The sequence below is a fragment of the Lepidochelys olivacea genome, assembly GCF_965140295.1.
Source record: "Lepidochelys olivacea isolate rLepOli2 genome assembly, chromosome: 4".
Classification (NCBI taxonomy): Eukaryota; Metazoa; Chordata; order Testudines; family Cheloniidae; genus Lepidochelys; species Lepidochelys olivacea.
The window spans coordinates 44,554,508-44,579,404 of NC_140414.1; the positions used below are offsets into that span (position 1 = coordinate 44,554,508).

Here is a 24,897-nt window from a genome sequence, read left to right on the forward strand (position 1 = left end):
CAAGGACCATTACAGACCTCTCCACTTTCTGTTTCAATTGCAAGGCATATTTCTTTGACTTTGCCTTCTCTGACATAAATATATAGCAACATGTATATTAAAAAAAAAATCCCTAAACCTAAGCAAGATAGTCCACTTCTCCCCTTGGGGAGAAGATAAGAGAACAAACAACACAGGAAGGATGTGTATTCACATTGCTTAATGAACTACTGGAAGATGTTCAGATACTTTTGTGATGAGCATAGTATAAGAACCTATAAAGAACATTATAGAGGAGTTGTATTTTCTGTAATAAAATATATGGGCTTCTGTGCTGCCTAGAGCAACTGTTGTCTGGTTAAGTCCCCAAATTAATGCAGGACCCCAATGAGCAGTACAGCATTTGCTTGTATAAAGGGACTGATGGTGACTTCAGAGTGGCAGAGAAATGTGTTCCATAGCGCTCATTTGTCTCTGGGCCTGCAATGCCATCAGCTTCCCTGCTCGATTTCATGATGTAACTGAGTGTTAGCTCCGCCATGCATAGTGGCCAGGAGTATCCGTTCAGTGATTTGTAAAATAAATCATGGTTTATTTGGGTTAATTTGATTCCAAAGTAGCTATTATGGACTTCTGTTTGTATCCCAGTAATGAGAGGGTATGGTAACAGAGATGTTTCAAAGTATTTAGTACACATTAGTAAGTTTATACATTAGGATGTGCGGTAGAATATACTCATCCAAACAGATAAATTGACTGTGGGTCTAGTTTTGCCCTATTGAAGTCAATGGGAGTTTTGTCATTGTCTTCAGTAGAGCTGGAACATATGTGCATATTCATTATGCTTTAAGATATTGGGATGCCTAAGGAACAGACTGCAGAATAATACTGAAAATATTGTAATTACATTATATAAGCAGTAGTATAGCCTAATCTGGAATACTGCTTGCCATACATGTCACTCCATCTCAAAAAAGGATGTTGCAGAATTAGAAGCAAATAAGAGAATGGTGACAAGAATGACCACGGTCATGGAAAGAATCTAATTTGAAGAGAGATTGGAATGTTTGGGCTGTTTAAGAAAGGAGATGAATAAAAGGGAACCTGATAAAAGTATATAAAATAATGAATTGTCTAGAAAGGTAGATCAGAAGGTTCTGTTTTCCCTGTCTCATGACACAAGAACAAAGGGCTATTCGATTAAATTAAAAGGTGGAAAATTAAAAAATGATAAAAGGAAATAAATATTCTAAAATACAAGTCATTTATTAGGCCCAAAAGTTCTTAATATAAAACTATACAGCTCAACAAGGACAAAATCCAGCAAAGCAGTGAATGTTCTCATTTCTCATTGATGTCAGTGATAGTTGAGGGTTCTCAGTGCTTTCCAGAAAGCATTCTGCACCTGGCAGGATTGACACTAAAATAACTACTTACACAGTAATTCAAACTGTTGTGGCTGGATACCACACAGGAGGTTTGTCATCCCACAAGATGTCCATCAGCCCTTACTGAGGAAATCATGGCTCAGGAAATCCTTTTAAATCCCACCCCTACCTACCCCCAAAAAAGTGTAACACATGCACTAATATGCACTTCATCAAAAGACATTAAATGTCTCTGGATCTAAGGGAGGAAGGAAAATGCACCATGGAAAGGCACCCCAGTGAAAGCACTGAAGTGGTAACATCCCTACATTGAAAATAATGTATTGCACGTATGGGTTCTGTCTATGGTTATAGCACAACTGACGCAAGAAGCAAGATTGTCAATGGTTTAAGCCCCACACCTGATTCACCCTAAAATAACTATAATTTGCTGTGCACTGAACTCTAATTATTATTTTCCTTCATTGTCCACCTTTCCCATGTTATAGTAAGTAGAACTATTATTAAGCTAATTGACTTGCAGCAAGGGAGAAATTACAATCTTTAGCACAGAAAATGAGAATGTGTATTAGAGCCAGTGGATCCTGCTATTTCTTAATGTGGGCCTTGTGAATAGTTAGACTTTGGAACTACTGAAGTAGATATAAAAGTAAAGGCACTCAGGGTCAGATTCTCCAGTCCATTAACTGCTTTGTGCAATACCTGTAAGCTAGATTTTACCTATTACACACTGCCCACATTGCCCCAGGAGGAGCATTGAGGTGCAGGTGCCTTCCAGAGCTCTCTGAAGTGCATGGGGCAGTACACTTCCTACTACACCCCTTTATGGAACACAGTCTGCTCTCTGTATGTTGATTCTACTCTACATGCTAGTCCCACTCCACAGGGTGGTGTGGAAGAAGACTGGGCTATAGCCTCACCTCTTCCCCATCCCTTCCTGCCCATTTTGGAATGCCTTGTGCTTCCAATAATGCTTATGGCAGCATTTCTGAGCTCCCATGAGTTTAGGAACAGAAATTCTTCTTGGACCCTGTCATAAATATAAAGGGAAGGGTAAACCCCTTTGAAATCCCTCCTGGCCAGGGGAAAGCTCCTCTCACCTGTAAAGGGTTAAGAAGCTAAAGGTAACCTCGCTGGCACCTGACCAAAATGACCAATGAGGAGACAAGATACTTTCAAAAGCTGGGAGGAGGGAGAGGAACAAAGGGTCTGTCTGTAGTCGTCTTGGCCGGGGACAGAACAGGAATGGAGTCTTAGAACTTTTAGTAAGTAATCTAGCTAGGTATGTGTTAGATTATGATTTCTTTAAATGGCTGAGAAAAGAATTGTGCTGAATAGAATAACTATTTCTGTCTGTGTATCTTTTTTGTAACTTAAGGTTTTGCCTAGAGGGGTTCTCTATGTTTTTGAATCTAATTACCCTGTAAGATATATACCATCCTGATTTTACAGGGGAATTTCTTTATTTCTATTTACTTCTATTTTTTATTAAAAGTCTTCTTGTAAAACACTGAATGCTTTTTCATTGTTCTCAGATCCAAGGGTTTGGGTCTGTGGTCACCTATGCAAATTGGTGAGGCTTTTTATCCAACATTTCCCAGGAAAGGGGGAGTGCAAGTGTTGGGAGGATTGTTCATTGTTCTTAAGATCCAAGGGTCTGGGTCTGTAGTCACCTAGACAAATTGGTGAGGCTTTTTACCAAACCTTGTCCAGGAAGTGGGGTGCAAGGTTTTGGGAAGTATTTTGGGGGGGAAGGACGCGTCCAAACAGCTCTTCCCCAGTAACCAGTATTAGTTTGGTGGTGGTAGCGGCCTGTCCAAGGTGTAATATTTTGTACCTTGGGGAAGTTTTGACCTAAGCTGGTAAAGATAAGCTTAGGAGGTTTTTCATGCAGGTCCCCACATCTGTACCCTAGAGTTCAGAGTGGGGGAGGAACCTTGACATGGTGGCACAGTGGTGGGATTAACCTGAAATCATTTTGAGATCCAGTTGAGATTTTTTGAACTAGAAATACAGATTTTAAAAAGGAATTTTTAGGAAGTCCAGAAGGCAGCTTTGAAACTGAAAGCAGCTTGGTTTCTCTCTGCTTTGTGGCCAAGCAGAGACAAAAGGGGATTATCTTGTGAATTGCAGATTTTCTTTGCCTGGAGGCAGGGTACTTAACTCCTGCAGGGAAATTCACAGTCTTCCAACCCAGAGGTTTTTTTTTTTTTCTTTTCTTCCTAAAAGTAAATAGGGGGTGTGTGCTCTACCCATTTGCCTGGAGACAAAAGTGGCAGGGTTTTTTTTTAGGATTTTGATTTTTTTTTTTTTTGTTTTACAAGGAGCACAGGTTTGAAAAGAAATTTTTTTCTTCTTTGGGCTGGGTAAGCAGGTTTCCAAGTAGTTGGAGGTTTTTTGCTTTAATTTGGGCCCAGAGCAGAGACAAGGGAATTGTCTTTTTCTGTAGGCTGACAATCACTATCAGAGAATAGGTATTCTATTCCAGCACAGCAAAATTTTACAGCCAAGTTTTGTTTGTTTATTTCTAAACCTCGGGTGTAAAGTTAGTTAAAAACAGAGAGGTTAGAATGGCCAAATCCTCAGCTCGACTACAGCTGGAATTAGCCAAATTTCAGGCTGAGGAAAAACAAAGGGAACATGAAAGACAGATAGAACTCATGCAGCTGAAGAAGGAACAAGAAAGGGAGGCAGAACAACACCAAGAGGCTGCCCACAAGAGGGAAATGGAGGCAAGGAAGCATGTGGAGGAGGAGAGGGAAAAAGAGAGGAAGCATGTGGAGGAGGAGAAGGAAAAAGAGAGGAAGCATGTGGAGGAGATGGAGAGGATAAAGGCCCAGCAGAATATACCAACAAACCCTAGCAATCCTTCTCCAGGTACCACTTCCCATCCCAGAAAGTTCCCCACCTACAAGGCAGGTGATGATACTGAGGCCTTCTTAGAAAACTTCGAAAGGGCCTGCCTTGGGTACAACATCTCTACTGACCAATACATGGTAGAGCTGAGGCCGCAGCTCAGTGGACCCTTAGCTGAGGTGGCAGCTGAAATGCCTAAAGAACACATGAACAAGTATGAACTGTTTAAATCCAAGGCGAGAGTCAGAATGGGGATAACACCCGAGCAGTCTCGTCGGAGGTTCAGAGCCCTAAGGTGGAAACCAGACATGTCATTTACCCGACATGCCTACCACATTGTAAAACATTGGGATGCCTGGATATCAGGAGCAAGTGTTGAATCTCCAGTAAATTTGCCCTTCCTAATGCAAATGGAACAATTCTTAGAGGGTGTTCCTGAGGAAATAGAAAGATACATCCTAGATGGGAAACCCAAAACTGTAATCGAGGCGGGAGAGATTGGAGCCAGATGGGTGGAGGTGGCAGAGAAGAAGAAAACTGGTCGCAGTTGGAGCGGAGACCAGAAGGGACCACCCCAGACCACACCCTATTACCGGGGGCCGCCCAAAGCCCCACCTACCTCCCAAAGAACCCTCCAGACCCCTTATCGTCCCACCACCCCGTTCTCCAGCAACCCTCCTCGCCCCAGTGACCCGTCAGCTGGACGATGTTTTAAGTGTAACGAGCTGGGGCATGTAAAGGCCAACTGCCCCAAGAACCCCAACAGATTACAGTTCATTGCACCGGAATCACACCAGAGGTCCACAGGCCCAGATACCTCCCAGATACCCTTGGAGCGGAGGGAAACTGTGAGTGTGGGTGGGAAGAAGGTCACCGCGTGGAGGGACACCGGAGCACAAGTGTCAGCTATCCATGCTTCCTTAGTGGACCCCAATTTAATCAACCCAGAGATCCAAGTGACGATTCAACCCTTCAAGTCCAACTCTTTCAATTTGCCTACAGCCAAGTTGCCTGTCCAGTACAAGGGCTGGTCAGGAATGTGGACTTTTGCAGTCTATGATGATTATCCCATCCCCATGCTGTTGGGGGAAGACTTGGCCAATCATGTGAAGCAGGCCAAGAGGGTGGGAATGGTCACCCGCAACCAGGCTAAACAAGCCGTGAGGCCTAGCTCTGTTCCGGAAACTTCTATCAGGACCCAGTCAGAGGTGATGGACCTGGACCCCAGGCCAATGTCTGCAACAGCAGTAGTGGATCCAGTCCCGGAGACCCAGACGGAACCAGTCCCAGAACCGGAACCAGCCGAACAACCAACACCAGACCCCGTGTCAGCACTGAATCCAGTACTTGCAACCTCAACACCAGAGGGCCCCACCGAACCTGAACTGGCAGCAGCCGATAACCCTACACAAGAGGCTCAGCCGGAGCCTGAATCCCAACATAGTGCACCAGCGGAGAGCGGTTCACAGTCAACAGAAACAGCTCCATCCCCTATATCGCTTCCAGAGGGACCAAGCCTAGGTCCACAATCCCATGAGGAACTGATGTCTCCAGCATCAAGGGAACAGTTCCAGACCGAACAGGAAGCAGATGAAAGCCTCCAGAGAGCTTGGACGGCGGCACGGAGCAACCCACCGCCTCTCAGCTCTTCTAATCGATCCAGGTTTGTTGTAGAAAGAGGACTTTTATACAAGGAAACTCTTTCTGGGGGACACCAGGAAGACTGGCATCCTCAGAGACAGTTGGTAGTTCCAACTAAATACCGGGCCAAGCTCTTGAGCTTAGCCCATGATCACCCTAGTGGCCATGCTGGGGTGAACAGGACCAAAGACCGTTTGGGGGGGTCATTCCACTGGGAGGGAATGGGCAAGGATGTTTCTACCTATGTCCAGTCTTGTGAGGTGTGCCAAAGAGTGGGAAAACCCCAAGACCAGGTCAAAGCTCCTCTCCAGCCACTCCCCATCATTGAAGTTCCATTTCAGCGAGTAGCTGTGGATATTCTGGGTCCTTTTCCGAAAAAGACACCCAGAGGAAAGCAGTACATACTGACTTTCATGGATTTTGCCACCCGATGGCCGGAAGCAGTAGCTCTAAGCAACACCAGGGCTAAAAGTGTGTGCCAGGCACTAGCAGACATTTTTGCCAGGGTAGGTTGGCCCTCCGACATCCTCACAGATGCAGGGACTAATTTCCTGGCAGGAACTATGAAAAACCTTTGGGAAGCTCATGGGGTAAATCACTTGGTTGCCACTCCTTACCATCATCAAACAAATGGCATGGTGGAGAAGTTTAATGGAACTTTGGGGGCCATGATACGTAAATTCGTAAATGAGCACTCCAATGATTGGGACCTAGTATTGCAGCAGTTGCTCTTTGCCTACAGAGCTGTACCACATCCCAGTTTAGGGTTTTCCCCATTTGAACTTGTATATGGCCGTGAGGTTAAGGGGCCATTGCAGTTGGTGAAGCAGCAATGGGAGGGATTTACACCTTCTCCAGGAACTAACATTCTGGACTTTGTAACCAACCTACAAACCACCCTCCGAACCTCTTTAGCCCTTGCTAGAGAAAACTTACAGGATGCTCAAAAAGAGCAAAAAGCCTGGTATGATAAACATGCCAGAGAGCGTTCCTTCAATGTAGGAGACCAGGTCATGGTCTTAAAGGCGCTCCAGGCCCATAAAATGGAAGCATCGTGGGAAGGGCCATTCGTGGTCCAGGAGCGCCTGGGAGCTGTTAATTATCTCATAGCATTCCCCACCTCCAACCGAAAGCCTAAGGTGTATCATATTAATTCTCTAAAGCCCTTTTATTCCAGAGAATTAAAGGTTTGTCAGTTTACAGCCCAGGGAGGAGACGACGCTGAGTGGCCTGAAGGTGTCTACTACGAAGGGAAATGTGCTGGTGGTGTGGAAGAGGTGAACCTCTCCATGACCCTTGGGCGTATGCAGCGACAGCAGATCCAGGAGCTGTGCACTAGCTACGCGCCAACGTTCTCAGCCACCCCAGGACTGACTGAACGGGCATACCACTCCATTGACACAGGTAATGCTCACCCAATTAGGGTCCAACCTTACCGGGTGTCTCCTCAAGCTAAAACTGCTATAGAACGGGAGATCCAGGATATGTTACAGATGGGTGTAATCCGCCCCTCTGAAAGTGCATGGGCATCTCCAGTGGTTCTAGTTCCCAAACCAGATGGGGAAATACGTTTTTGCGTGGACTACCGTAAGCTAAATGCTGTAACTCGCCCAGACAACTATCCCATGCCACGCACAGATGAACTATTAGAGAAACTGGGAAGGGCCCAGTTCATCTCTACCTTGGACTTAACCAAGGGGTACTGGCAGGTACCGCTAGATGAATCTGCCAAGGAAAGGTCAGCCTTCATCACACATCTCGGGCTGTATGAATTTAATGTACTCCCTTTCGGGCTGCGAAATGCACCCGCCACTTTCCAAAGACTTGTAGATGGTCTCCTAGCGGGATTAGGAGAATATGCAGTCGCCTACCTTGACGATGTGGCCATATTTTCGGATTCCTGGGCAGACCACCTGGAACATCTACAAAAAGTCCTTGAGCGCATAAGGGAGGCAGGACTAACTGTTAAGGCTAAGAAGTGTCAAATAGGCCTAAACAGAGTGACTTACCTTGGACACCAGGTGGGTCAAGGAACTATCAGCCCCCTACAGGCCAAAGTGGATGCTATCCAAAAGTGGCCTGTCCCAAAGTCAAAGAAACAGGTTCAATCCTTCTTAGGCTTGGCCGGTTATTACAGACGATTTGTACCGCACTACAGCCAAATCGCTGCCCCACTGACAGACCTAACCAAAAAGAAACAGCCAAATGCTGTTCAGTGGACCGGAAAGTGTCAGAAGGCCTTTAACAAGCTTAAAGCGACACTCATGTGGGACCCTGTACTAAGGGCCCCAGACTTTGACAAACCGTTCCTAGTAACCACAGATGCATCCGAGCGTGGTGTGGGAGCAGTTTTAATGCAGAAAGGACCTGATCAAGAATTCCACCCTGTAGTGTTTCTCAGCAAAAAACTGTCTGAGAGGGAAAGCAACTGGTCAGTCACTGAAAAAGAATGTTATGCCATTGTCTACGCTCTGGAAAAGCTACGCCCATATGTTTGGGGACGGCGTTTCCACCTGCAAACCGACCATGCTGCACTAAAGTGGCTTCACACCGTCAAAGAAACTAACAAAAAACTTCTTCGGTGGAGTTTAGCTCTCCAAGATTTTGATTTCGACATCCAACACATCTCAGGAGCTTCTAACAAAGTGGCTGATGCACTCTCCCGTGAAAGTTTCCCAGAATCAACTGGTTAAAATCGTCCTTGAGATGTGGAAAATATTGTTAGTCTTTATGTACTTGGTAGTATATTTAGAGATGCATGTGTCTTATTAACTCTGTTTTTCCTAGAGCTCCAGGAAGAAATCCCAGCCAGTGTTTCACCCTAGCTGAGATTTGGGGTGCGTGTCATAAATATAAAGGGAAGGGTAAACCCCTTTGAAATCCCTCCTGGCCAGGGGAAAGCTCCTCTCACCTGTAAAGGGTTAAGAAGCTAAAGGTAACCTCGCTGGCACCTGACCAAAATGACCAATGAGGAGACAAGATACTTTCAAAAGCTGGGAGGAGGGAGAGGAACAAAGGGTCTGTCTGTAGTCGTCTTGGCCGGGGACAGAACAGGAATGGAGTCTTAGAACTTTTAGTAAGTAATCTAGCTAGGTATGTGTTAGATTATGATTTCTTTAAATGGCTGAGAAAAGAATTGTGCTGAATAGAATAACTATTTCTGTCTGTGTATCTTTTTTGTAACTTAAGGTTTTGCCTAGAGGGGTTCTCTATGTTTTTGAATCTAATTACCCTGTAAGATATATACCATCCTGATTTTACAGGGGAATTTCTTTATTTCTATTTACTTCTATTTTTTATTAAAAGTCTTCTTGTAAAACACTGAATGCTTTTTCATTGTTCTCAGATCCAAGGGTTTGGGTCTGTGGTCACCTATGCAAATTGGTGAGGCTTTTTATCCAACATTTCCCAGGAAAGGGGGAGTGCAAGTGTTGGGAGGATTGTTCATTGTTCTTAAGATCCAAGGGTCTGGGTCTGTAGTCACCTAGACAAATTGGTGAGGCTTTTTACCAAACCTTGTCCAGGAAGTGGGGTGCAAGGTTTTGGGAAGTATTTTGGGGGGAAGGACGCGTCCAAACAGCTCTTCCCCAGTAACCAGTATTAGTTTGGTGGTGGTAGCGGCCTGTCCAAGGTGTAATATTTTGTACCTTGGGGAAGTTTTGACCTAAGCTGGTAAAGATAAGCTTAGGAGGTTTTTCATGCAGGTCCCCACATCTGTACCCTAGAGTTCAGAGTGGGGGAGGAACCTTGACAGACCCAAACTGGGAAACTGCAACAGAGGAGTGAAGTGACTTACCCAAGGTCACAGAAGTAATATATGATAAAGCTCCATATAAAACTCGGATTTCCTGACTCTGAGTCCAGTTCTTCATCCACTAGACCAGATATGTAATTGTATTATTTTAATAAATGTTCCAGGATTCTAGTAGGTTTTGTGGAGAAAATACATTCCACTGTGTAAGTTAAATTAAACCAATTGGATCTATATCTTTACAAATAGACAAGTCTATGGCAGTTGTGAGACAATACTGTAGTACTTTTGCCACACAGCTCAAAAAGGAATGCCTCTTAACCAATTTAAAAATACATATATTCAAGTGTAGACTGCAACCTAATTCATTATTCTGTCATTTTGTTAGTCTAATAAAGCAAGAACAGCTGCTAGAGTCTCTGAGTACCTGAAACTGAACTCTTCTGAGAAATATGGAGACAATATCAGAACTGAAAACACAGTGTACACAACGCAAAATTAATTGGAAAATAGGTGGTCTGAGAGTTAGACATACACTTGTGGCCTGTAAACATTTGTTCAACAGCTAAAATAACAGCAATATATTAAACTTATAATGCATCTGCTTCTAGTACCTAACAGAGAGAGACTAATTAATCATCAATCATATTTTTTAAAGTGCTGAATTTACTGTATTGAATTATAAACCCTTAATTCTGTCCTAGTATATTGGTGCACAACATATTACATGAATTTGAGGTCAAAATTGTGCCCATGACAAAAATATGTAAGTGAATGGTTTAACAATAAGAAAATGAGACAATTAAAGTTGAATTGCTCAAAGTTAGTTTGCCTTAGTCAGTTTTAATATGACAGCAGTGCCTAATCCAGGAGAAATGTGTACCTATCAGCCTTTTCTCTTATGGCTAATCTGGTCCCATGTCCAAAATGTAAAAACAGTGACAACTTTATTATACAGTTTTCTTGCTCTTTATTCCTGTGTTATTACCACATCCAACAGTCCCGTGTGTAACTAACTCCCACTGAAGTCAATGGGAGTTATTTGTGCATACATATTGCAGGAAGAATAGTGGGGCCTACACTAGACCTATGCAAAATATTTGTATCAAAATTTGAATATGCTCAAATTGAGATTGAGGTTTGGTATGTTTTACAGACCTGAGAGGAGGATGTTTGCACAGTAGGAAAATCCACAAACTCCACTCCAATATCCCTACCCAAGCCAGCCAGACTCTCTCTCCTTCTCTCCCTATCAGTTATTCACAATAATTGAACAAGCCCCAGGACCCACCCTACTTATCATAGTAAACTTCTCCTCTATTCCAGTGTTCCTTGGTGTGATCCCCTCTTCTTTCTGAAGGGAGAGGATGATTGAGGCAAGAAAATGGAAACAAGGCACAGAAGGATAAGGGCGTGCTCATGCATACATCCCTAAAAACAACAACAGTGAGGGGTCCCCAAGGTTTGTTGAATGGAAAGCAGAATGCCATGTAGAAAGGGGACTCCTTTACTTTCTCAGAAAAATTCCTGCCTGTCTGAATGTTGTGGAATCTCAACTAAGAATTTCCTCACTTTCTCATTGTTAATAGGTACAACAATTTTGTTTTTTATTGATATTTATTAAAATGTCTACTTTAAAATAAAGTTTCTCTTTCTCTGGACGCATTTTATGTAAATTATTTGTCAAATATATATTGTTCTTGGCACATAAATCAGATCATTTCAGTTCATCTTTTTCTTGCATGTGTCATTTAATAGTTGAGACCCAATCACGAGCTAAATGATCATTATTGACCTACAAGCTGTTGCACCCAGCTGGGAAGAACTGTTGTAACAAAGTCATTTCCATCACAATAAGCAATGCAGAATTGCATTCAAAAAGATAAAAGCTATTATCTTTGGGATGCTTGTCCTGTTTCCCTTCATTTCTTCAGCACCAACCAGAAGCCAAAAGGAACTTCTGATCAGGTACCTTGAGGGTTTGGAGGGAGAGCAGAACAGAGAGAGCACTTTTGCCACTCTTACTCTGTGGACGAAAGAAAATGAAGATGCTCACAAGAAGCTGAAAGGAGCTGATTATACAGCTACCCAGAGGGCTCTATGAGGAAATAGAACAGAGGAGGGCACCTTTGCCACTGTGATTCAGAGAGGGGTGGGAACAAGAAAGGAGTTGTTGCCCAGAGGCCATGTTTAGTCCCAAACTATCATTTTAAAGATAGTCTCTATTCAGTTTCAGTCCCCTTATGAAGGATATGAAATTCCATGGAGAGTGTGCAGTGAAGTGCAACCAAGATGATAGGTTCTTTATGAGGAAAGGCTAAGAAGGGTGAACCTGCTTGTATTGAAATACAGACAATGCTGAGATGCCATAAGAGGGCTTGAAGATAGAATAGACTAAAACAGGATGTTTTCACTGCAGGACACAGACTAAAATGCAGGCAGGTTAGAGTAAAGAGGAATTCATTCAGAGCTGGTTCACTTTAAAGAAGGGGATGGCGAAATATATGAAGCTTCATTTATATCTCATGGGATTGCTCAGAGGTGCAAGGATAATAGCACAAATTATGTGAGTCACTGGATTTAGCCTCCCTAAAACTCACATGCATTACAGTTAGGTCTCCCAGTTAGTGGTGTGGCTTTTCGAGAGAATAGATTTAACAACAACATATTTGCTCACACAGTAATTATTACCTAGGATGGAAAAAGAAAGCATTCCTTTTTGTTAAAACTTACTACAGTAGAGTTTGGGCATTGTGGTAATGGGAAAAAATAATTCAACAGAATAAAACTCAAGAAAGAAAACAAAAAATAATCCGTGGCCAGGCATGAGACTGCATGCCCAGGAATAGAAGTCAGGGGGCATAAGAAGCCTCCTTTGCCTTGGTTCTCTACATTGCCAGCGCCTTGCACAGGTGTGTGGGAAGGCAGGAGTAGGAAATAGGCAGAGTCTTGGCTCTGCTCTGCAACGCGCCAGCCTGTGCAGTTGAGCCAGTGTGAAGGGAAATGTAAGCTACCGAAAGGGCTGGTGCACATCAGGGGGAGCAGGGACCAGATTGTGACTCTCAAAGTGGCCACAAGGGTGCTGAAGATCACCCTCAGAGAATTACTCCAATGTAGAAGAAAGTTCCCTGGCAGGCACAGAGTTGGCATATCTGGCTCTGGTTCTCCTCTCCTAGAACCCCCGGTGCATGATGCAGATCAGGTTTGTTCCCAGGGAAATGAGTGTTGCCAAAACACTGCTACACTCCAGCTATTCATGGTTGCCAGAATGGCCTACAGGGGCCTTTTGTAGATGGACATAGACTCAGGCAACCCCACATGCTGATCTGACCTGTGAGGGGGTTGCACTGACACTTAGCAAGCTCCAGTGTAGGGGAGGGGCAGTTGCCACCCCTTACTTCCAGTTCTGTGCAGCACTCAGGTCAGATAGGTCTTGAGCCTTAGGTCACTAATTTTTCAATGTAGCACAAGATGGAGCCATTATTTTACATTTTCACAAATACTTACGGGTAGGGCCCTACCACATTCAATCATTTTGGTCAATTGCATGGTCAGAGGATTTTAAAAATCATAAATTTCATGATTTCAGATATTTAAATCTGAAATTTCATGGCGTTGTAACTGTAGGGGTCCTGACCAGTGGTGAGCTGGAGCCGGTTCACACCGGTTCGCGTGAACCGGTTGTTAAATTTTTAAGCCGGTTTAGAACCGGTTGCTAAAGGGGTGGGCAAACTGTGGCCCACGGGCCACATACAGCCAGCGGGACCATCCTTTCCAAGCTCTCGGCTGGGGAAGCTCCCCGGAGACTTTTTACTCACCCAGCAGCACCCCAGGCCTTGGGCCGCACTTGGGCAGCAGGTCCTTCACTCACTCCAGGCCTTCGGCAGCACTTTGGTGGCAGGTCCTTCTGTGCCGCCAAAGACCCAGGGCGACTGAAGGAACCGGTTCTTCAGCTTCTGGCAGCTCATCACTGGTCCTGACCCAAAAAGAATTGGGGTGTCGCGGTGCTGCTGTGCTTGCTTCTGTGATGCTGCTGGCAGTGGTGGAGCCTTCAAAGCTGGGCAGCCAGAAAGTGGCAGTGGCTGACTGGGAGCCCAGCTCTGAAGGCAGCACAGATGTAAGGATGGCATGGTATGGTATTGCCTCCCTTACTTCTGCGCTGCTACCTGAGGAGCTGGGCCCTCAGTCAGCAGCTGCCACTCTCCAGCCACCCAGCTCTGAAAGCAGCACAGAAGTAAGGGTGGCAATACTGCAACCATCCCTAAAATAACCTTGTGACCCCCCTGCAACTCCCTTTTATATCAGGACCCACAATTTGAGAAGCACTGGTCTCCCCCATGAAATCTGTATAGTATAAGGTAAAAGCACACAAAAGACCAGATTTCACAGGGGGGAGACCACATCTGGTGGTCTATGACACGTTTTTCATGGCTATGAATTTGGTACGGCCTTACTTACGGGCCTTATTCAACAGTCAGTGGGACTGGCAATGACTTTAATAGCTGCTTGCATGAAGAATATCTATAAATGTGGAGGAAACTACTGTTTAAATTTTCCCTGAAAGAAAATATCAGGTAATTTGTCATATGTTAGCTTTAGTATAGAAGTAAAGAAGACACCTTCTGTCATATAAAGATGTCGTATATATCATGGATTTGGTAACAATAAATATGGCTTTCTGTAAAGTTTTAGTTATCTGAGTTTTAAACTGGTATTTGATCATCTCTCTTTTGTTGTAAATATTTATTCTCAAAGTATTTATAGTGTAAGAATGGCAGCAAAACTCAAATTGACATCACTGTTGACATTTTTCCCCCTCATTGACAGTGCTTCATATATTGAAGATGATTTATTATGATCTATTCAGCCCATTTTTTTAACCTCCACTCTATAACATTCTTAAAATTATAGCGATATTCCCTTCAGGGAAAGAATAATACATATTTTCCCTGAACTAATAACCTTTTCAAGTTCTCTTCCTTTTTTCTGCCAGTGCAGTGCTGAAGTTGTTGACAGGTAAGGAATTGCCAGGAGATGAACTGACATTATAAATGTCAGAGGTCAGTACAGGTGTAGGAAAGAGAGAAGCTGCCAAGAAAGCAAGCAGTATTTTTGTGGAAACATTCCAACTATATCTTTGTTGAGCACATCAGTCCTGTTTTTGGTCTGCTCATGCTTTCAGAACTAAAAATAATAAAGGACATTTGAAAAGGTTACACATTTGGCAAAACTATGTATTATGCCTTGCCTAAAGGAATATTGCCATCTATTTCAAAATGTTACTGTCCTAGCTTAAAAAGGAAATTGTGTGCTAATAAATTATCTCTCAGCGTATCTCCTTATCCTTCTGAAGTAGCACAAAATGAAACCCAAGGCTTGAGTCACAAGGCCAGAGGTGTCACCAAATGATACTTATTAAACAAATGTTCTGTGAAACAATACATTCAATTATTGCAAATGTTGCATAATGTTCAGGTAGAATTACAAAACTAGAAATGTTAAGCTTTAAAAATGTTGTGTATCTGACAAAGCTGCAGTGCTTTAAAATACTTTGAGACCAAAACAATACAAGGTCAGCTTCTTACACTGGAGACCTCAAATTATCTCCCTCCCCCTCCCCTTTTGTTTCTTTAAGATTTGAATTCCTTCACACAAAGCAAAAACATTAGTTTCTGTGGTGGTTTTTAAGTCATTCACAGGATATGTCGTTTGTTAAAAGGAGGGCTACTTGCAAGTTTCATTGTCAATAGAACAGAAATGAATCTACAAGCAGGATTAGAAGAGTTTTTGAAACACTTAAATTTCTCATAGAAGCAAGGCAGTAGAATGTGGCTTTGCACTGGTTTCTCAAAAAATAATGGGTGGGAATTTCACTCTTCTAAGGGGCAGGGAATTGCAAGTTATTCTGTGAGCACAAGGCAGAAACAGTGAAAAACGATTTTTCATATTGTGAAAATGAAATATTTTGCAAATTGAGTTCTGATTTTGCATCCCTTACATGAATACTCCTAGTGAGCTCTAGCCTTTGTATGTCTGTATATTTATACTGTGCTCATCAACATGGTATTTGGGCACCCAATATTGTACCTCCTATTCATGAGTGCAACTCCTGTAGGCCACAGTTGAGGGACTGCATCTACGTATGGGCTTGATCTTGTAACCTTTTACCCACATGAGTAGTCTTTACTCAGACAATCCCACAGGGATGTCTCCTAAGGATGTGATCCTATAAGATTATGGGTGCTTCCTATGAGAAATTCCTGTGGAATCTTGTGGACTAGAGCACCCTCTGTTCCTTCTGGGCTCCGAGAACACTGCTGAGTCTAATGACCTCAGCTCAGAATACTCATCTGAGTAACAGCTGCATGATCAAGCCTTAGGAAAGCAAAGTACAAGCAAATTCATCAGCTCTTAAGAAATCGAGCACAATTTTTCATTACAAATATTTCATACTAAATTATTTGAAAATGTTCTGATTTGCTGCAAATTTTCTGATTCTCCCACCCTCCCCCCCCATTTCTAATTTGACTGTGTGCTCATTGTTTGAGGATATCTTTAATAAGCAGTTGGACATTGTCAAAGGATTTACTACATCGAATAATTGTTTTTGAGAATTTAGGCCAGTTAATTAGACTGTCTGCCCTCAAAGAGCTCACAATTTCCAAAACTATCAGTCTCTTATTTTTACATAACACCATTGGTATGGTAGAGTGCTTTACAGGCACATAGGAAGATGAGTTCTCTACCTTAATAATGTACAGCTTAAATAATAACATTTGGATCACAGTATTTATAACACTAGAGGTCTGATATCCTGTTGTTCTCTAAGTACACCCTCTTCCTTTAAAATAACATCCAGATTTTTTGTTTGTTTCTAGCCCCTGCTGCTTGTATATTTCACATTAAGAGGAACATGTGCTATTTTTGCAATGCCGCTCCTGTGCCCATCTGCACTGCTATAATAAAGATGCTGTGAATATTATACAATTTGGTAAAAGTATGGACCACATTCTCACACTGAATAGTGCCATAAATAGTCCCTTTGATTTCAGTAAGTCCACTTGAGGAGAAAAATTCTGTTTAGTGAGACTGGTGGTAGACTCTCTTCCTATGTGAACAAAACCACTGGCAGTTCTAAATAGAAGTAGTGTTCAAAAACAAACTTCCTTTGGCTGCATTGCCATCTAGTGACACAATAAAAAAAACATGTTTCAGAGTAGCAGCCGTGTTAGTCTGTATCTGCAAAAAGAACAGGAGTACTTGTGGCACCTTAGAGATTAACAAATTTATTAGAGCATCAGCTTTCGTGGGCTACAGCCCACTTCATCGGATGCATAGCAAACATGTACTTCATTTTATTTTATTTTTAAAGATCAGCATCTTCATGACCCATTTGTCCAACTATGGGAATGACCGCCTGGGGTTGTATACCTTTGTGAATCTAGCCAACTTTGTTCAGAGCTGGACCAACCTGAAACTGCAAACTCTGCCTCCAGTCCAGCTGGCTCACAAGTACTTTGAGCTCTTTCCTGAGCAGAAGGACCCTCTCTGGCAGGTAGGATTGTAAAAGAAGAGATGAACAGAGAATATTTTTGTCTTACTTGTTTGTGAAGAATTTTGTTTTAACTTCCCATCAAACAAAATGGTGATACTTAATAGTTTCATAAATTACCTTATCTTAAAGATTAGGGTAATTGTTTTCTCCTGTCATTAACAGATTGTCTTAATGTGCATCTAAAAAGAGAGGACAATTTAAATATGTTAGGAATTTGTTTCTCATTTTATTGCTGACTGCACCTGATATTTACAAATACAGTAAAGACTATTGTGTAATTCCTCCCATATCTTGGATTATTTTGTAACTAACAGGAATGAAGCAATTTAAACAGTTTAAAAATAATTGATATTTTGCCATTAAGAAAATGGTATCTCTTGCCATGTGCAGTAGCAGAGGAGTGTATCCTACTAACTGGAGAGAGGATTAAGGCTCACTGGTGCCTAGACACTAATATGACTGGCATATTAGAAATAGATTAAAAAAGTAATTCCCAAAAGGGTGGGAACTGGCCAAGGAAGAAATTTACCAATACTGGGTCTAATTTATTGATGGAATCAACTCCATTGATTTAATTATTCTTTACTTAAAAGTGAGGAAACTGAAAATATCAGGATGTGACTTCCAGCTTATGGTGCAGTCTGCACTGACCCTGGAACGGACACACATTCAGTGAATCACCTAATCATTACACCACGGTCACTGAAGATACAGAGAAACAACTGTTGGAGCTAGTGAACATGGCAGCACTGCTTGTGCACAAAATCAGTGACAGTTCAGTTCTTCCAGTGGAATATTTTTCTTAAGTGTTGAACTAATCTTAAGCTGCCCAAATATTGTGGAAAATTGTCTCTGAATGTTCATTCTGACAAAGAAATTCACTTTCAGTGTGATCCTACCTCTTTTTGGTTGGCTTTGCACAAATATTCCTAAGGACAAGCTTTACAAAAGCAATTATCGTCAAAAAGCACAATTTAAACTTAAACACACAAATGCTTTCCAATAGCAGATTTTGAATTATATGCCTAATCATTAATTGTGAGTGTCAAATTTAAAATTGAATACTTTAATACACAGCTTGAAATTCACACTGCTGTTATTTAGTTAAATAAAACATTTACTCAGAGAAGAAAAACAATGCCTTGTGACTTATGCAACAACTGAGCATGAATTTCAAAAATTTGCAATGTACTGTACCTGAGTGACCTGCAGATTTAGATTTATTGAAAAAATTGCAAGTAATTTTGAATAAAAAGAACTGACAGTGTTGCAGTTTGTTTGCATACAATTCTTATGAATATAACTAAGTTTCTTACTTCTGCTTTAAAACATTTGCACTAAATTGTAGCTGCCAGTATATACAGTATTCCTATTCATTTTACCACAAATTATATTACCAGCATATTTGTTAGTTTTGCTGGTGTAATCAAGAAGATTCTTTTTGTTTGTTTGTTTGTTTTTTAAAGCCTAAAAGAAGTCTGATTTCCCCTTCTTATCCGGTATATATTGCTAAGCCACAGAACTAAGACCGATCTACATACGCAAGCAGTATTGGGACTTCTCCTTTATTTAGTGACAGCACTAGGTGCCACCTCATGCCCATACATGAAACTGGTAGCAAAATGAACTGGTATGAAAGTCTTTTTGCATGCTATTACACACCTGCATATTTTTTACTTTGAAGAGTGTGGTAGGCGGAGCATGCACTCTTCATGCCAGTTGGAGATGCACAGAAAAGTCTGGATACCTACTTGTGAATGCAGAGGATCAAAACAGTTTTAAAGCTGTAATCAGCCATTCATTCATTTTAAAAACTGCAGCCTATCTTAGGGTCGTAGCTGTTATATAAGGGTAAAAGAGAATGCTTTGGCAATTAGAGAACCTCATTAGTGATTTAAGTACAATTCCATTTTTATGCAAGTGATCAAACTGCTCATTTTGAATGCTCATTTTACATCTAAAGTACAATGGATCAGATTCACCCCAGGCATAATTCCACTGAATTCAAGCACCAGGAATGATTTGTCTGTTTGTTTTGAAGCTTAGATGGTTATATTCATAGAAGGAGATCACAGTGAAAACATTTTTTGAATACAGTTGCTTGAACGTTCCTCTTTACACAGAGGTGTAAATGTTCCTCTTTACACAGAGATGAATTCAGAGCACTGGTCTCTGTTACATTGTAGATCTGGAGTAAATCCATTTACACCACTGTAAGCGAGATCAGAATTTGTCACATAGCATATTGGTATCCATAATAAAGAAGCAGATAAGATATCCTACTACGATTTCTTGTGGACTGATAGTTCCTGGAGATTTATGTATGTAGGGCAAAAATTGAACAAATATAATTACAAATAAAATTCTCAGATATTGCTTTTGTCCCACTTAGAATCCCTGTGATGACAAGCGGCACAGAGATATCTGGTCTAAAGAAAAAACCTGTGATCGATTACCAAAATTCCTGGTTATAGGACCTCAGAAAACTGGTGAGAGTTTACTGCATTTTAATGAGTCTGGTGATATGCAAATTCAAATTATTACAATAGAGCATTAGTTTTAATCACTCAGAGCTCTGTATAAACCTTGATTATCTGATAGCACTTTTTATTTTCTGACATATCCAAGTTTAGTAAAATAATGTAAATGATAAAAGTAGATGTTACACAAACAATGTAGATGTAGTGGAGAGTGTTAGATTTTTCATAGGGTTTAACTGAGAAATGATGTGATTAACACTCTGATAAACAGATCAAGTGGTGACTGAGTGATTGACATGGTTTTATCAGAGCTGAGGGAGGAAAGGACAGTAATTTTTCAAAACATGTATACAGTCCCATGGCCCCCAAGCTTCAACCTGTCCTACAGGAAAAGTGTGTCTTGTTTACAGCAACTCAATGTTATTCAGTGGAATTTACACTGCAAGTCAGGAAATCCCTACAGGACAGGTAGAATTGTAAGGCTGCAGGGTTTATTCATTAAATTTATAGTTGCTTCTCTTTGTGATCAGAAAATAGCACATTTTTTATCTACTCCCTTTCATATGCCACCAATCACCTACTGTTAAGATATCTAACAAGAGGGCTGGAATTTAAGTCAGTCTTTTTTGTGACAACATCAGCACAGGTACAATAATTTTTAAAAACATTAATAGGTATATCATCAACAGTGATGCATCCTGTATTCAGTATTAATTGTACACATTTCTTTAAATGTTTTTGGTTAAGAATTATAGGACCAGGATTTCAGCTGGTGTAAATCAGCATAGAATCATTAAATTCAATGGAGCTAGGCTGGTTTACACCAGGTGAGGATCTGGCCTACAGAATATATATGCTTTGTTAACCTTTGGACTTTCATCCCATTTTCAGGTACCACAGCTTTGTATTTGTTCCTGATTATGCATCCTTCCATCATTAGTAACTCCCCCAGCCCAAAAACCTTTGAGGAGGTACAGTTCTTTAATAGAAATAACTACCACAGGGGGATTGATTGGTAAGATGGGTTATTAGTATAAATATAAAAGTTTATGTACTGTGCACAATACAAAAATCGCATTACACTTTGTAATGTGTGTCTACACATTTTGAAAATTACTACTACTACCCTTCTAAAATGATATTTAAATGTACATAAATTATGGTAACCTCAGTCAAAAACACAGTAAATGACTAAGATGTTTACTCTCCCTCTAATGCAGCATATAAAGAAATATCTGTTCTCAACTTGAGGCAATACTAAGTAATCTTAATGAAAATTACATGTATGTCTCAGAATGTTAATATATTTAGAATGTGCGAATAAGAGAAAAAGGAAAGCAATGTTTGTTTCTTAATTATACATCTCTTTAGGGGTGAGATTCTCATACATTTCTCAGGCAGGTACTCTGTTTCCTATTTACACATGTTTTTGAAGCTATGACAAAAGTAATATTGTAAATTGAGTATAAGATAGCATGATTAATATTTCAGGTTGAATATCTAATTTCTAAAATACTGAAAAGAGAAATCTAATTAAAATTTCAGCTACAAGCAGTTTGTTCTTGGCTTTAAATGGAAAATAGAAATTTGCCAGTCAGTTGGAGGGGAGAAATGCTTTTTAAAAGTATTTTCAAGGATCAGATAATGAGGAAAATGTTCAGCAGTCAGTAAGGTAGTAAATGGGGATAAGTGAAGAGAAAAGGCTCATCATTCCCCATGGTTTACCCAAGAAGTTACCAAAGATCTCGAGAAAGATACATTTGGTTGGTCTTGCTTTCAAAAAGTGCTTCAGAGTAAAATGTTCAAAGACCAGTAATACAGCGCATTAAGCAGGGAGCACCGATAAAAGATTCTTGATACTTAGTCTTGTTTCTTTACTCTCTGGTGTCAGGGAAAAGTTATTGCCTTAGACTTTGTATTCATCCATAAAATTAGTAGTGCAAAAGCTGTTATATGTTCCAAGTGGAGAAAATTCACTTACAATATCTTTTAAGGTGTATGGTTTTCATAGAGTTATAATTGTTGCTGCAGATTCTTATTACAAAGTTCAGTGAGTCAGCATTCATTACTGACTGTGAGAAGTCAGTCTGATGGATGGGAAGTAGCTAACAGCTGACTGATAACATCTGCTGACTATCCACCAATCGCGCAGACTCTTAGCTATTTTTATGAAGCGGCTTTTTTATATTTATGTTAGGTGAAGTTCACCCCCTTGCAGAGGGCCAGCACAAGATCTGTGCAGTGGGGTAAATTTTAACCATTACCGTCAATCCACTCTAAAGAGGTTACTATATATAGTATTTTATATTGTTAACACCACAAGAGGTCAAAAGAAAAACACAAAGACGCAAATTTGTAAATTCTCTTTGCCCCCCTAAATAACAGTAAAAACTGGTATGTTGGTTGTGGATAGTCTAGTCTAATGATAATATGACAGGTTGCTGGCAACTAACTAGAACCACATAACTGGAGGTGGGGGAGAGCTCAGAACTAAACAAACTAAAAAACAGCCTGCTTTGTTTCCACAAAACTGTGATACATAGAATAGTAATTCAGAGGTGCCTTCACCACTTGGAGGACTCTTGCCTGAAGAGATAGTGAGATTTTCTTGCTAGGTTTTTAAGTAACATCTTCATGTTAACAAACTCTTGCCAGATTTGATAACAGGAACACTGATTCTGAATATTATTTTCTTATGATATTCTGCTATGGTGTAACTGAAATGCCATCCTGTGCTGTAATAGGAATAATAAAACAATTTTTTCATAAATAGCAGAGGGCCAAATTCAGAAGTTTTTATTTTTACTCAGTCTTTACTATTGACTTTGAGAGTTTTGCCTGAGTAAGAAATGAGTGACTTCAGAAACTGGCCCACTAATTTAAAGAGGATAAATTGTTTATTATACCTATAACACTTTCTTCTCACTACAAAAAACAAGGCCTTTTATTTTTGAATGTTTTTACTTGTCAATGACTGTGTCTGTTATTTTTATGGATTATTCTCTAATATATTTAACATATGCACCCACCTTCCTTGCTTTAGCGTATGCAGGACTTTTGAGTAATTCTGAGGACAGTGTTCCTTTTCTAGGTATATGGATTTCTTCCCTATACCATCCAATGTCACCACCGACTTTCTCTTTGAAAAAAGTGCCAACTACTTCCATTCTGAGGAAGCTCCCAAACGAGTTGCTTCCCTGATCCCTAAGGCCAAGATCATCACCATTCTCATCGACCCATCAGATCGGGCATATTCCTGGTATCAGGTAGGGACTTTGAAAAATACAGGCAGGTTCTAGTTGAATATGTATAAAACAGTTTTATCTGGGATCCTCTCAATATATTGTGATCAAATATTGAAAACCAAAGTGGTTTGATCAGGTAAGCATTTATTTAAAAACCCGTTCATCACCCAACAATTACCTATGAGTACAGAAAAACCTTCCTGTACATGTAAACTTGATAATCCACTCTTTTAAAATATATAAACACTGAAGGCCATATTTTTCAGAACTCTGGCTGTAATATGTGATGCAAAGAAAGTGCTTGCATGAATAACTGCATGTAAAGAATGTGCATTTACGCAATTAATTGTGCATCTGAGTTCCATGCATGTGAACAGTTGCCCAATTTGTGCTTCCAAATATGAGGTATGTACATGCAATTACTCACGGTCTCAGTTTTTTGCAGACACAGAATAAGGCCTGAATTTTGAGTAAGGTTAACTTTTTAAACATTTGTTAAACTGACCGTAGTAAAGGAACATATGTTGGGCCCTACCAAATTCATGGTCCATTTTGGTTAATTTCACTGTCATAGGATTTTGCAAATCATAAATTTCATGATTTCAGCTATTTAAATCTGAAGTTTCATGGTGTTGTAATTGAAATAATCCTGACCCAAAAAGGAGTTGTGGGGAGGTCACAAGGCTATTGTATGGGGGGTTGCAATACTGCTACCCTTATTTCTGCGCTGCTGGTGATGGCAGCGCTGCCTTCAGAGCTAGGCAGCTGGAGAGCGGAGACTGCTGGCCGGCGCTGCCTTCAGAGCTAGGCAGCTGGAGAGCGGAGACTGCTGGCCGGGAGCCCAGCTCTGAAGACAGAACTGCTGCCAGCAGCAGCGCAGACAGTAAGGAGGGCATGGCATGGTGCTGCCACCCTTACTTCTGTGCTGCCCCCTGCAGAGCTGAGCTCTCAGTCAGCAACCGCTACTCTCTGGCCGCCCAGCTCTGAAGGCCGCAGAACAGAAGTAAGGCTGGCATGGTATGGTATTGCCACCTTTACTTCTGTGCTACTGCTGGTGGGGTGCTGCCTTCAAAGCTGGGCACCTGGCCAACAGCCACCACTCTCCAGCTGCCCAGCTCTGAAGGCAGCGCAGAAGTAAGGGTGGCAATACAGTGATGCCCCTAAAACCTTGTGACCCCCCTGCAACTCACTTTTGGGTCAGGAACCCCAATTTTATAAATGTTGGTCTCCCCCATGAAATCTGTATAGTATAAGACAGTGTTTCCCAAACTTGGGCACGGGCCGAGGGACTTACTGGCCGCCGCTTCCCGCAGCCCCCGTTGGCCGGGCACAGTGAACCGTGGGCAGTGGGAGCCACGATCGGCCGAACCTGCAGACGCGGCAGGTAAACAAACTGGCCTGGCCCGCCAGGGGCTTTCCCTGAACATGCGGCATCCCAAGTTTGGGAAACACTGGTATTAGGTAAAAGCACACAAATGATCAGATTTCATGCTCCATGATACATTTTTCATGATCATGAATTTGGTAGGGCCCTAAACATGTGGTAACAAATGGACGTACATTGTAACCAAATTGATATACTCCTCAGGCTTGAATGCATAACAGTTGTACATCTCAGACCGATAAAGAAATTAAAACACAAAACAGACTCAGAACCATTTCATTATCCACTAGAAAAAAATTACTCTAGTAGCAGTTGAAATAAAACTTGCAACTTAAATCCAATATCAGTACCAAATATTTTTTTTATTTACACACAATAAAGCTTAGTACTGTATGTTACCTCAGAGTTCAGTCAATACTACTGAAGTACCATTCTTGCTGCCATTCTCTTTGGCGTCATAACAAGCAAGCCAGGTTAATGTTGAAGGGGAACTTTGAATATCTTAAATTCAAATAAAGAAAAGGAGGACTTGTGGCACCTTAGAGACTAACAAATTTATTTGAGCATAAGCTTTAGTGAGCTACAGCTCACTTCATCTGATGCATTCAGTGGAAAATA

General features: G+C 41.3%; 1 protein-coding gene across 3 annotated transcripts in view; it reads left to right on the forward strand.

Moving 5' to 3' along the window:
- Window positions 1–24,897, forward strand: part of LOC311519591 (bifunctional heparan sulfate N-deacetylase/N-sulfotransferase 3) — a 132,978-nt gene that overhangs the window by 77,484 nt on the left and 30,597 nt on the right. For 2 of the 3 annotated variants that reach the window (XM_084626239.1, XM_084626238.1), the window contains exons 7-10: window positions 16,988–17,170; window positions 19,563–19,659; window positions 20,542–20,665; window positions 22,742–22,916. In XM_084626239.1, the coding sequence (XP_084482365.1) occupies window positions 16,988–17,170; window positions 19,563–19,659; window positions 20,542–20,665; window positions 22,742–22,916 (579 nt within the window). Of the gene's footprint in view, window positions 1–16,987; window positions 17,171–19,562; window positions 19,660–20,541; window positions 20,666–22,727; window positions 22,917–24,897 lie in introns of all 3 variants that reach the window. The other variant, XR_014711318.1, reaches the window with a different exon arrangement.